Source organism: Rhyacophila brunnea, unplaced genomic scaffold, assembly GCF_057557595.1.
Source record: "Rhyacophila brunnea isolate RB1 unplaced genomic scaffold, BYU_Rbru_1.0 scaffold_3, whole genome shotgun sequence".
Lineage (NCBI taxonomy): Eukaryota > Metazoa > Arthropoda > Insecta > Trichoptera > Rhyacophilidae > Rhyacophila > Rhyacophila brunnea.
In genome coordinates this window covers 9683864-9697957 of record NW_028232965.1, presented here as the reverse complement: position 1 = coordinate 9697957, position 14094 = coordinate 9683864, and the positions used below count along the sequence as shown (strand labels likewise).

The following is a 14094-nucleotide window of genomic DNA, read 5'->3' as shown; positions in this document are numbered from 1 at the left end:
ATGTTTACATAACTAATATTGAAAGTCAAAATGACTGAAAAACAATAATATGCAAATTATTGTTTTTTAAACTAAGCTCAGATTGATTTCAATTTCACGTTATTAAATCAATTCCCAAATGCAATATGGCGATAAGTGAAAGAACTGCACACAGGATTATTTTTTTATGAAATAAAAAATGCATTAAATTAATCCATTTTGAATGTCATAAACATAAATATATACTTTTTGGATTATTCAAAACTACATTTTATTTACTGGGAGATTTTAGACTATCCTTGTAAAGACCTAAACGTAACCCTAATTCCTTTGGCTGTCTAGTAGATCCTCTCATTGGGAATGGACTAAAGGCTTTATCCGGGCTCTTCGTGGGCTTTGTTTTATCTTGACTTGGGGTAGGACTGGTTGGTGTCTTCAACGAGCTGATGCTGGGAGAGTTGAGATCTGCGATAGATCCTTGGGTGCCGGACAAATCCTCCGAAGTAAGCTTGAAGCGATCCAATTCTAGCGAAAGATCACGCTGTGAGATCCCAGTAGAATCTTTTCCCAGAGAATACGTTGTCATCTGAAAAATGTGCTTAATCTATTTTTTGTGCTAGTAAAACACGTAGTTTTAAAAAATGCTACAGAAAGCTTTGTTTTTTTATTGTGATTTCAAACAAAATATTAATTTTACTTGCATATCTTTAATATTTAGTTAAAGACTAACAATTAAGATAAATTTTTCCTCTGCCGGAATATTCATTGTTGGTACAAGATACAATACGTTATTAAAATGAAACCATTCGATAGACTAGCAGATAGATTCTAGCTTACCTTTGGACTTATTGGAGTTGAAACTTGGTCTAATGATGTCAATTGACAAAGTGTATCACTGGAGTTGAATGTTCCAGGCTTTGAAGATTGTTGATCCTCTACTGATGGATCAAATGAGAAACTCATCGAAGATGACACGATACAAATGTCACTTGATTGACTGGTCTCAAATTTAAATCCTTCAGGCCTCGGTATATTCTCCATCGGAGAACATTCTGTTACTCTAGAAAAGGTATCAGTGATCCTTGAAAGTGGGGAGTCATTGAACTTTCTCAGATTTTTGAATGCACTGTCTAATCCTATTGAATTATCGCTGGATTTGTATGTAAATTTATAAGGTGAAGTGACATTGTAAGAGTCACTAATACTGTTATTATTTTCTGGTTTCCAGGATTCTGTGTAATCTTGAGCTACATATTCTGATGTTTCGACAATTGGTTCACTTACTGCTGTTAGAGTTGATCCCTTTTCGATGTCGGGTGATGTAACGGGATAAATTTCAACTGGTTTTAAATGTAGATTTACTTCATCATTGGTATTTGCTTCTTCTGTTACTGCTTTTGATTCAGTTGCACTCAACTTATTGTTTTCTTGCCGCGGCTTCTCTTTATCAATATCGTACACAAATGTACTTTTATTTGTATCATGATAATCTGTAATTAAATTTTGTATTAGAGGCTTTGGAGGACTTGTGACATCACTATATACAGCTGATAATCTTCTTTGGTTTGCATTAAAACCTTTATTCTCCCATCCAAACTTGTCCGTTTTATTTTCCTCAGTGCACAAAGGTTCATCACCTTTTGTAACTTCCGGAGTGGTTTTAGAAAAATAATGTTTAGTTTGTTCAGTAACTCTAGCTTCATAAATGGGAATGCCTATTTTGAAAGATATTGGGCTAATTACATAATCCTTTTTAGACAAGTGCCTGGCTCGGAATGATATGTCATCATTCAGGTTTTCTTTTGATGGAAATTGAGGAGAATATATTACGCTTCTCACTGGCTTAGTTTCCAAGTCCAATGAAAGTTCTTTTGCTGGTTTGGGTGATGTCTTTTGGTTTTGAGAGAGTAAATGATCATCTAGACTGGATGATCTCGGAGAGTAGAGACATTTGTGAGTTTTCTTCGTTAGTATTTTAAATAGTTTATCATCATCTTCCTCATGTTTTGATTCTTCTTCAGAAACTTCACAAATTTCCTCTTGAAACGAGTCTCTAATGGATGACTTATTTACTTGATTCACTAATATTCTATGCAGTATTTTAGAATTTTCTTGAATAATTTTTAGTGCTCTCTCACTGTTTCGTCTTCCAGATTGAGATCTAATAGCATCTATTTCATCATCCAAAATTGAAAAAGATCGTCTATGCTCTTGAGGAAGGTCTTCACTCTTCGTCTTTTCTAATAAATTCAATCTGCTGTGATCATTTATTTTATCAAAAACAATATCATGACCCAGTTCAATTTCTATTGGAGATTTTAAAACATCTTTCAATGGAGATATAGCTGTCTGAGGACTGTGTAGTTGTAACACTTTACTTGTTTTGTTAAATGAAGCTATGGGTGATAATAATTTAGGTGAAATAAATCCTAACTGTTTATCAGCATCCTCAGCTGTATGGTCATATTCCGTATATTTATAAGGTTTTAAAGGGCTAATTAATATTTTTTTAGATTCAATCTCAGTATGAGTAGATGGTTCTTCTATATCTAAGTGCGAATTATTAAAACTTCTGCCAAATTCTGACAAATCAATATGGTCAATATGCCTTTCACATGTTGTTTGTACTTTATCTATGGACTCGTAAGTAAATTCTGTATTTTTTGATACTAGTGGTGATGCTTTTTTTCTGGTTCTACTTATAAACCGATCATCTTCTTCATCAGAACTAATATAAGTTCCAGATTTTCTTGCACCGAAAAATTCGGGACTATGTTCAAAATACTTGTCAATTTTTAATATAAGAGGCTTTTCGTCTTCGCTTATTTCACTAACAACTTCAGAATCAACCCTACAAGGACTCTTATAACTTAAAAATGATGCCTTTTCTTCAGTCAACTGTGGAATTGTTTTTAAAATAGGACTTATAGAGCTAATAGAACTACTTATAGATCTATCACAACTAGTAGAACGGTAATCATGAAACTGTAATGATTTGACACTGGATTCCTCGTGAGCTTCGGGGTTTTTTAATTCAAAATTAGTACTGTTTTCATCTAAATCTGTTTGCTCTTCTTCTTTATCAGTTTCGTCAACTGAAGATGCTGTAGCATTTTTGATAGTATCAAATACATCTATATGTAGTGGTTCTACAGCTTCCCAGGGTATTTCTTGCTTCAACAAAAAATCAGCTTTCCTAAATTCATCCAAATAATTTCTTAGTGGCTCTCCTCGATTAGAGTCCACAAACTCTTCGAATTTGTTTTCTGATACTTCTTCAATAGGCATATCACTCTCACTCTCATTTGTCTCTTGATCAGTTATTTCAATATTTTCAAATTCAGCTTCTTCAGTCTTTTTTTCATCAGGTAGTACACAAACCAATCCTCTATCGTTATCAATATCATTTGTTCTGTCTAATAATTCTTCGAATTCTTGGATATAGCTGCCAAATTCTGCAGCCGTTTTTTCATTGTGTTGATTGTCACCGGATTCATTGTTAATGTCATCACTTTGTACTGTCTCTCTGTCATCACTCATGTCGGTCTTGGATATGTCATCAATTATACATAAAACGTTATCACTTACACTAGCTGGCTCTGAATCAAAATCACTCATTCTGTTCGGTTCATCACATAGGCTAGTAGAAGTGCTTGATTCAGAGCATTCACTGTACGATGACGATTCACTTTTGCCTCTACTTCTCATTGAGGATTGAATAATTTCATTTACTTCACTTTCAGAAACTTCTTTTCCTTCTTCTTCTTGTTCTTCCACCTCTTCTCCGTCTTCGCTTTGACTTTCAGGTTGTGGAACATCTTTCCACTTAATTGAATCTCTTCTACTGATAGATTTTCTGTGATTTTCATCTTTCCAGTGAAGTGTTTCGTTTTTGGATGGAGTTGGAACTTTATTTGGGATTTTTGCTGGCTTTGGTGTTCTTAAAGGTGGTATCGAGCCTTGTGGTGGTCCCAAGCGGCGTCCTCTAGAACTGACGATTGCACTTTTTCCAAGAAGTAAATGATTTACTGACATCGGCCCAGATCCACTCGTACTACCTATTGAAATTGGCATAATTATGTAAAAATTCAATGTAAATTTAATCTAAAATTGTTATGTAGTAGATAGGTATGATAGCGAAATATGAATAAAATAAAAATACGGGCTTTTGGAAAAAAGCTACATCTATGATAGTTGATGAACTATTAAAATAAAAAAGTATCCCTTAACCAGATTAAAGAGAAAAAAATAGTGGTTTAGTAGTAAATTTTAATAATATTAAGTGGTTCCCATCACATATTAGAATTAAAGGCAATAAAATAGCAGTGTGTAACAATAACTAGGCCACTTAGGGACGTCATATTAATGAATCTTAGAATGCTTGAATTTTAATAAGTCCATAAAAATATAGCAAGCCGTGTGGACAGATTTCTATCCAGAGCATTCCTTGAATAAAGGAAATTGAGTACCTACGTCTGTTCTAATCTTTGTTCTGGTGCCCTGGTTTGTTAAGTCTTCATGAGCAGAAATAACCTCAGGCTAATATTAAGACTAAGATTTGGCCATAAAAATATTTTGAGTAGTCATGGGTTGCAACAATTCAGAAAGACATTTTATGCGTCATAGTGGTACTTACTATGCCTCCAAATTTGAGTGACAAGCAGAGTATCTGCGATTTGCAGATGTATCTAAGAACTTTAGGGATATGGCACGAATTCCGGCATCGAAAAGGATAGAAGAGCTCAGTAGAATTGTAAAGTTTTTTTTTTACAGAATTTAAGTTAGGTCTGAACGTCGAGCTTTCATATCATTAGCTAGGTTTATTATTGCATTATTGGCTAGGTTTGAACTAATTCAAGGAGTAAACTTTGTAGTTGATTAAATAAAATGGTATGTACCTACATAATTTTTAAAACACTCAACATATTACAACCCCGCAGGAAACGAACCTTCATATCTCGGGTATCGCGCCCACGCACTTAGACCACTATGCTAAAGGCGCCATACTTAATTTTGACAAATTTTAACTAATGGCTCTTAATACTCTCTGAAGCACTTTCCAAATTAAGCTACTATTGGCTATTGGCTTTTGTATTTAAATCAAAGTAGTTATTACTTTAATTAACTGACGTCACGGATCACTCCAAGATTTTTTGTTGTAACTTACTTGAACTTGCTAATGATTTTTAATTAACTATTCTTTTTATTCATCGAATAATTCACAAGATTTAAGATTGTAACATTCTAATTATTGAACATACATAACATACATTCGTTGAATAAAAAAAATAGTTTATATACATGACAATTTAAAACAAGTAGATATAATTTACCATGAGGCTGCCGTGCGCACGCTGCTGCTAAAATAATATGCGCTTGTCTTTGTCTTTCTCTAAGTCTTGCATACTGCTGTTTTAGTGCTGAAATATCAAGTGCAAGCCTTTCTCTGTCTGGATGACCGAATACTCCGGCTGCAACTAGGGCACCTCTACCACGACCACCGGTCTGTAACAATTCAAAGAGATACATAATGTTATTATGGTATCAACTAATTTAAAATACTACTAGTGGTCATACAGATACCAATTTATCTCTGGTTGTAATAGGTTATAATGAGTTTAATATAATAGTCCCACAGTTTATCGTCTACGGTTGCCGAATTGATATAGCAGACGTCTATAAAGCCAAGAATTGCGATTTTGATACTGTGGCTAAATAAAAAAATGTACACTGTTTTTTCAATGTGCGTTGGTTACAATGCAAGGATCTAATGGGCTTGGCGAATTGATAACAACTATTTAAAAAAAAAACTTGCTAATATAACCTCTACTCTGTGGAAGCTCATAAATATTCCTCTTAGGAGCGACATGGTAGTTCATTTTTTTTTTACGTGTAATATATCTTCTTGTTCGTTCTCCCATGGCTGATGATCATGACTACCTTGGAATTTTGTTATCTTTTGAGCAACCAAGTCTTTCCAGCCCTCTCGATCTTCTGTTTCTCTCGTGGCAGAGTGAATGCAGCCCACAGTTAGTTCCTTCACTTGGTCGCTTCAGCGTTTCCTCTACTTCGCCTTCCCTGAAGGCTACCCAAAACCACTAGTATCCCCAGGTTATCAGGTACTTGTAATATAATACCTACGTACTGATGTTGGAAGCAGACATCATAGGAATATAAAAGACATAAATGTTAAGTATATTAATGTCTCGAGGTGATTCCAGCCTATATTTTTTATAATTTTTATAACATTGTAAAAAATTGAAGATTTATGAGTGGAAACGGAAAAAAGACTAAACTATTTTTTTTCTAGATTTTTAAATTTCTAGAATCTAGATAGTTGTACATAATTATAGTAGATATTATCGATGTGTTACTAGTGAATTGAATAATCTGTATAATATATACATATTATAAACATTTTTTCCATGTTCGATCGAAGATAAAATGGACCTCCACATAGCGGATGTTGGATTATCTAACATAATTTTGTTTTTACGATAAATGAAAGTTAACCACTTGTTCAACCTATTAGGTCCATACTCTGGGTCCAAATACACATTAAAAACAATATGTAATTTTGCATAAAGATAATAAATAATATTACATGTAAGCCAAATGCGGTGGTCACGGCTAACTTGTCCCCTTCATCGCTGGAGTCAGTTTCATCTTCTGAATAGAATAACCTCAGGCCCTTTTTCGCTGCTGACTGAACCTGAAAGACGAAAAAGATTTATTTTGTAAACTTATTTGGTGGTTTTAGAAAAATGTATGAACATGTTATATTGTCTTAATATAATTGCCGTTTACGTGGTAGAAATAATCCATAATGGTTTTTAAGTTGTTTTGTTAATTCTACGATATTTGAGTTACTTATGTTGAGAGCTGTTTCGGTATTTGAACCCATCTCCAGAAAGACATTAAGATAATGAATTCCCAAAAGTAAAAAATTAATGCTTGCAATATTTTCAAGACATGGCATAAAGTGAGCGTATGCTAGCATAGTCACTGCTGACCAGTTAATTACCACAACTCGGCCAGTGCTCAAGACACGCCTGGCGTGTTGCAATTAGCATGATAATTAAATGTGGTAATTAACTGGTCAGCAGTGAATGTATATATATCTAATGGCCACGCCAGGCGTGTTTTGAACACTCACTTTGTTCATATAATATGATCTTTTTTCGACTAACAGTGGCGTAGTTGCATTTAATAAATTTATTTATTTACCGTATGTGCCCAGGGTGTAATGTTATATCGGTGTTTATCCCTGAGTCTCGGCAATTCGGGTACTGGGCCAAGCTTAACTGCCCTGGCGACTAGCTCTTCTGCTTGCGCTGGAGGAGCTTCCAAGGTTTCTCTTGCCAGCTCTCCCATGACCGAGTAGAACTCGTCTGCAGAATCGACTGCGAGGATACGGCTGAAATAGAACATAGTTTATTAAGAAAGAACTACAATATTCTCATTCTGATTTTAAAATTTTCGTGTTCACAAAATAATGATTCAGAGTCATTTTCACAATCATATATAATTGTAGCGTCACCGACTCAACCAGTCCGTGGCAGGCCTCGGCACTGTCAAAAATACAGTCATACAAGTTGACTTGTTGTTATATGCACATTCATCAATTGATATTATAATAAAATCTAATAAACGCATATTGTCTAACGTGTATATTATACATGTTTCATAGTTTACCCACGAAAGCTAAGCCTACATAATTAACAATTTGGTAAGTAACGATTACTTAGTAAGTAAATATTTAAAATTCCTATTTATACATATATTAATCACGTATGCTTATACGGTTTATGAATTAGATCTTCAGAAACATACATATTTTATTGAAAAAAAAAAACATTCAAAAAGGTTGAATGGAGTGAGGTTCTAACACACACCTTTCACTGTCCAGGTGAGTGCTCTTATCTTTGAAGCTATCGATCACTTTTGCAAATTTACTATATAACTACCATATTTCAAGTTCTGCCATTGAAAGGCAATCAACTTTGCAATTAAATCAAGGCGATGATATCACTAATGGTGTCCGGAGTATTTTTTTTATAGTTTTTTTCTAATGTGTAATTATTTATAAATGGCGCATGCGCCTTAGAAGGTTGACAAAGTATGAATGAATGTGATACATATAAAAACTTAAGAGGTTTTTCAAAATTATGTATTTTAAAATCCTCCTTTAATAAATTATCCAAATGGATGCAGCATAATTTAATTATGTTTAATTAATATAAAGTAGTATCAATGATAAAAAGCACACACCGGTATATTCTTCTAAATTTTATATACCAGTGAGTCTATTAACATTATAATAATATGCAGTAATTCAATAATTATTTGTAATTTTGTTTTATTTTAATTTTTGTACTATGAATTTACATTATTTATAAGAATTTTATTAAATTGCTGTATACTCATATTTTTTCTGCAAGCAAATTAAAATGTAATTTTCTTTTTATATAGGTAAGAATTATTTTTTGTACTGATTTTCAAAAAAAATTGCTCATATAGCTCTGACTGAGTAAAATTGATTAACATTATTTATGTATCACATCAAGCGACAACTTTTATCAATTTACAGAACGTGTGCTATTTAAGGGGGCACATGTCGTGAATGAAGAATTTGAGGTATATTTGAAATATTTACTTTTTCTTTAAAGCTGAATAATGTGCCCTTAAAAGTCAACTTTCATTATCATGTAGTGTAGAATATAATATTATTATTGTTAATACGTACCCTAAAAGAGTATTATGTATTGTAAATGTTGTCATGAATGTAAAGCCATATTTAGTGGATCTGAAGTCCTTGGATATAGTACGTTTTTAAATTATGCTTTTGTTAATACGAGTACATACACACTTTTTACCTTTTAATTGTTTTTAATAAATACTTAACATATAGTAGGCTTATAATATTGCATTGTGGGTCTCAGGTTCGTATCCTGGGTCTGACAAGTACACATATTGTTTTTCAATTTTTGTATGAGTCAGAGTATGGAATTAATAGGTTTAGCAAGTGGCTGACATCCACTTCTCGTAAAAACAAAATCTGTCAATACAAACCTCGACTCTGTGGAGGCCCATATGATCGTATTAGGATCGGACATGGTCGAAAGAAAAACAAGAGTATGATAAAAGAGAGGAATTAATTGATTTTTTCAATGGATTCACTTTAAATATACATCACCTATTATTACAAATTAATGTATGTGTATTTTATTATTTTTAAAACTGACAGTAATATATCAATAAAAATAATTTCGAAGTCAAATTTTTAAATGTTTAACTTTTAACGAATTAAATCAAATTATTACACATCGTAACTACGAGTACCTCCGTTGTGCTTCCACTCCCTTAATTATTCATAAAACTATTATCCTAAATCATTGAAATGTCATGAATAGGTAGAAAGTATGAAATATTAAGTAGGTACCATGTTTTATATTAAGCACTGAGGATCGATAATAGCCGTGAAAAAATATAAAATAATATGAGCTATTGTAATCTATCATAATTGAGATTGATGATAAAAGCAATTGCTACAATAGATTATCACTAAAACCGCCGGAAATATGTTACAAAAAAACGGGTTTTTTATTTAGTTATCATTGTAATTTCTGGCTAAATAACATGTCATTAATAATAACATGTTTTTTCCGATGATTATTTTGTTTTAAAAAAAAAGCATTAATAAATTTTTATATTTATATACATGGGAAAGGTTACGCAGTTACTTCGCGCTACAACCTGTATTTGTGTGCATTCAAGTCTACCGATAACCGTTTCCCTCCAATTTTAGACTTCCGAGGACATTAAAATCAACTCGACACTATCAATATTGACCAGGTTTTAGTTTGTCAGTTTCATTTTTCATATCTAATTCGTCTATTCCATGTACACGGTCTAGCCATCTGATGGAATATACAACGCGTGTACATCTGTACAAAGCGTAAAGCCTGTTAATTTTTCTGTTTCTACCCTGGCTGTGTATCATCAATGGGTCCGAATATACCGTGCAGTATGATCCACTCAAATTAACTAAGCATTATTTCTATGTTTTAGTCATGCATCTGGTTTCCAATATATATATGACAACTGATTTAATTATTTTTTGTAAAATATGTATTTCAAGTACCGGTTTATATGCTATATTCATTGTTAATGAAAGATACTTGGTAAACGAAGTTGTTAACCTCAAAAACATTTTTTATTGTGCCTTTAAAGTGTATCATGTTCCGTCCGGTCCTCTGTTACAGCCATGTAATTGATTTCTTTACAATATCAATAAGTCCTAATGTGTCGTCGACTCTCTATGGTCTTTCCATCATGGATTCTTCTTGAATGGCATCTTCATGGATTTTCCGGCAATGTTTCATTTTGTATGCGACATATCTACCTATCAAATTATTTAATATCTGGGAGTATTAAAATAATTAATAAATAATAACTATTATTGATTCACTTGAATGACGTTAATGGACATAAAATAATATGCGTTTTGAAATTTCTATTGAAAATACTGCTGACTCGGAATAACAATAAAAACATAAATTTACTGATTAAACATATTATATGAGTAAAATATATAGTTATTTTAAAATTGATAAATAAAAGTGAAAATGGATTCCAATGACGCAGATGTTTATTTGATAAAGAGATTACACATGAACTCACTGATTGTAAATAATAAAACTACGTTTTTAAAAGACGTTGAACAATTACACTATGTACATTGTACCAATCATAATCACCATCATTAATTATACTAAAAGTTATCTTCTAATGGATTTAAATTCAAATTCCATCAAGTACCTTCGGTCGATAGTTTTAATATTAAAAGTTATCTATTTATAAATTAAGATTATTATTTATTTCGCTTAATGTATTATATTTACATGGTACCTACCAGTGGCGTGCGGTCTATAGAAGCTGCAGATACAGTGTATCTCCAAAAATAATCGCTAAAGAAATATGTACCTAATAATATTATTATGTATGTAGGTATTATTAATATTATGTAAATTATGATTTATCATAGCTATCAATGCTGCAATACTGACTACTGACACACCATTCTACTTCATCGACCATCCACCAAGATTCAATTAGTTACAATAACAAAATTGCAAATGCTAGATATAATTAATTATATGTATGGTCACGCAATATTACACGTCAGTGTACCATACCTATACTATTTTTAATTGTACGAAAAAAAATAATTCACGTTGATTACCTTTGTAAACACAATACAGATCATTTTATTTTTATTGGCACTACAATTCTTTGCGGATCTTGGCTGCCTCCCAAATAGGTGTCCTAACATTTTTTGTTTACGAGAAATAGCTCGGTCACTTAATATAATAAGTTCATACTAATATTCTAAACACACCAAAAATAAGAAAATATCGTTGAGTGGGTGCTTTGAAGATCAATATATAATTTATTTTATGTTATGTTGAGCAATGTTGCTTTTAAATGAATGTATAATGGCACAATCCGTAGCGAAAATAATGGGGTGAATTTTGCATTATAACGTTACATTATATTATGTATAATCAACGTAAATTAACAGTTATGCTAAACATACTCTTGAAGAGTTGCCCAGATAGCCAGAGCAGTGGTGAGAAGAAATTCGTCTCCCTCCAAGAAGACCAGGTCCCACACTCTGAGCACTGCATTTCTCGGAAGACAGTTACAGAATAGCGTCAAAAACCACTGCATCGTAAATACGTTCGTTAATGGCGGTTCGTAGCAACTGCCTGAAACAGTAATTTAGAATATTTATAATACTTTTGTAATTTTCTTAAATTCAATCGTATACATATTAATATTTTAGTGGTTGGGACATTTATATTCCCATTCCACTCCTTATCTCCCCACCCACCTCCTAATTCCCAGTATTATTGTTACCAGACAATCAATAAGCAATTACGGGTCGTGAGAGATGGTGTTACAAAGAACATGCAGTTGCATCTCGACAGCGGGCGTGAGCGGGCTTCTAATAGTTTTCCGTCGCTTAAGTGATTGACTTAAATAGATACAGACTCTATCATCATCATTCATACACCCTCATATATATTCCATAAAACTGTGTCACAAAGTGCGTGAGTGTACGAATGGGGTGACCCAAAACAACAATACCGCGCGAGCGAAAGTTGAAACCAGACCACGGAGCCATCATACATCATCACAAAGGTCAGTGTCTGGCATTTTGTTCCATCGCCCCCACCCATAGATCCGACCTCCTCATCTTCCCTAAAAATAATTACAGTCCACTTAAAAAGCTCGACCAGTTAGAAATGCCATTCAGGGTGTACTAATTAGCCGTCGGTATTTTAGTAGCGTGATTCCGATAACACTTAGTGTTATATATTTGCTAGTAAAACGCTGATGTGTAAGTGGCCACACGCTTACAACGTTAATGTGTAATATCCAGATACTAATTTAAAACAAAATATATTGTGCATTTAATGCAATCGCAATCAAGTGGCAAGTATTATACACATTCAAAATTAAGGGTGGCACTAAAGTACATTTGAAGGGTACACGCCAAAACCAGGCTCATTGACAAAATGGTAATTGTGTAGGAGAGCAAAAAGAAGAATGAAATCGTTATTGGTTGGAAAATGGGAAGAATTTATTTAGTGATTTCTCATTTACTTTTAATATAATAAAAGTGAAAAAAAGTAATAAAAATATATTCTACGTTTTTGTGTAGTTTTATAGATAATGAGCCGATTTTTGCCTTGAATACACGTTCTTCTCCCTTAATTTACGAAGCGATGTAATCGATTTTGTTAGTTTTAATGACACGATTCTTGAGCACTTCCTCTGTTAAATGAATTGGCATTTAAATCTTCTATAACTAAAGCGATAAGCCTGTTTTTGCCGTGTACCTTTCATATGCCAAATTGGGTTACGCAGTGTAATTCTATAATTCTATTACAAGGTAGTATAATAATTATATTAATTTTTTTATTAGTCGACAGGTATAACTAATAATATTGCTTTGCAATGATTGATTGGCAGCACACAGTTATATGGTTTACCTTCGGCAGCCCCTTTCTGGAGTTTGTCAAGGTGGGCAGACAATTTTGGCAATCTCAGCCGCAGTAGATCTCTGAATACCGCCATATCAACAGACAGACCTCTCAAATTGTTGGCAAAGTATCCTTCAGGTAATACCGCCTCTATCAGATAAATCATCACCTGTGAAATAACATTTCATTAATAAAGTCACCGAAAAAGTGAACTTTGATCTCTTTTGTACGTCAATCAATAATGTTTTCATCGCTTCATGACGTCATGTAAAATTAATATAATGGTAGAATTATTGAAGTATAGTAATCCTTCATTTTAACAATAAATTTAATAAAGTTTTTGGTAATTTTTTTTATTAGTTTCCTTGGATCAAATATAAAACAAAGTAATGACTATCAAAGTTTTTGTTGGTTATACAATATTTAATTTATCGAAAATGACATGTGTATCGGGTTACAAAACCATCTTGATAACATTATTTTGGAAAGTTTTTTTTTGTGGTACCTATAAATGACGTAACAATTATCATATATTTTTAAGAACCTTTAACGAGTCGCTCTCTGAACGGTCCATCACTTCCAAAATAAGAGCGGCTAGCATATTGAAGCCTTGGCAATATCCAACATTCTTGTTCCATCTGAAAAGCAAAAGAATGTGTCAATTTTAAAAAGAACTTCTGATATCGTTTAATTAAATCGTTAACGGTCAGTATTATGCAGTTCTAGTCCGGGGGTACAGCTGGAAATATCCCATGAATTATGTACTTTGTATAAAAGCGTTGATTTAATTTAGAATGAAAACAAAGCATTACTTTTGTATAAAAGCATGTTTTGAACATTATATTGAACGGGAAAGAATGGCATTAAGATACTAATATACTATGTATACCATGATAAAATACATAAATATTTATCATGGCAAATACAAAACGTCAAATGTTCCAATTTCTCCCAAATTACGAGTCAATTTCAAACTCATATAGAAAGTATACTAAATCTAATATACAATATAACGTTATTTATAATTAAAACTAAAGGTAAAACCTACGTATTGATAAAAGAA

General features: G+C 32.7%; 1 protein-coding gene across 1 annotated transcript in view; it reads right to left on the bottom strand.

Annotated features, from left to right (window-relative positions):
- Window positions 1-119: 119 nt before the first annotated feature.
- Window positions 120-14094, bottom strand: part of LOC147067853 (uncharacterized) — a 66869-nt gene continuing 52894 nt past the window's right edge. The window contains exons 7-14 of the mRNA XM_085951994.1: window positions 13576-13669; window positions 13041-13200; window positions 11579-11750; window positions 7207-7396; window positions 6584-6691; window positions 5313-5484; window positions 1264-4037; window positions 120-565 (exon numbers count right to left, since the gene is read on the bottom strand). Of these exons, the coding sequence (XP_085808120.1) occupies window positions 251-565; window positions 1264-4037; window positions 5313-5484; window positions 6584-6691; window positions 7207-7396; window positions 11579-11750; window positions 13041-13200; window positions 13576-13669 (3985 nt within the window). The 3' untranslated portion in view covers window positions 120-250. The remainder of the gene's footprint in view (window positions 566-1263; window positions 4038-5312; window positions 5485-6583; window positions 6692-7206; window positions 7397-11578; window positions 11751-13040; window positions 13201-13575; window positions 13670-14094) is intronic.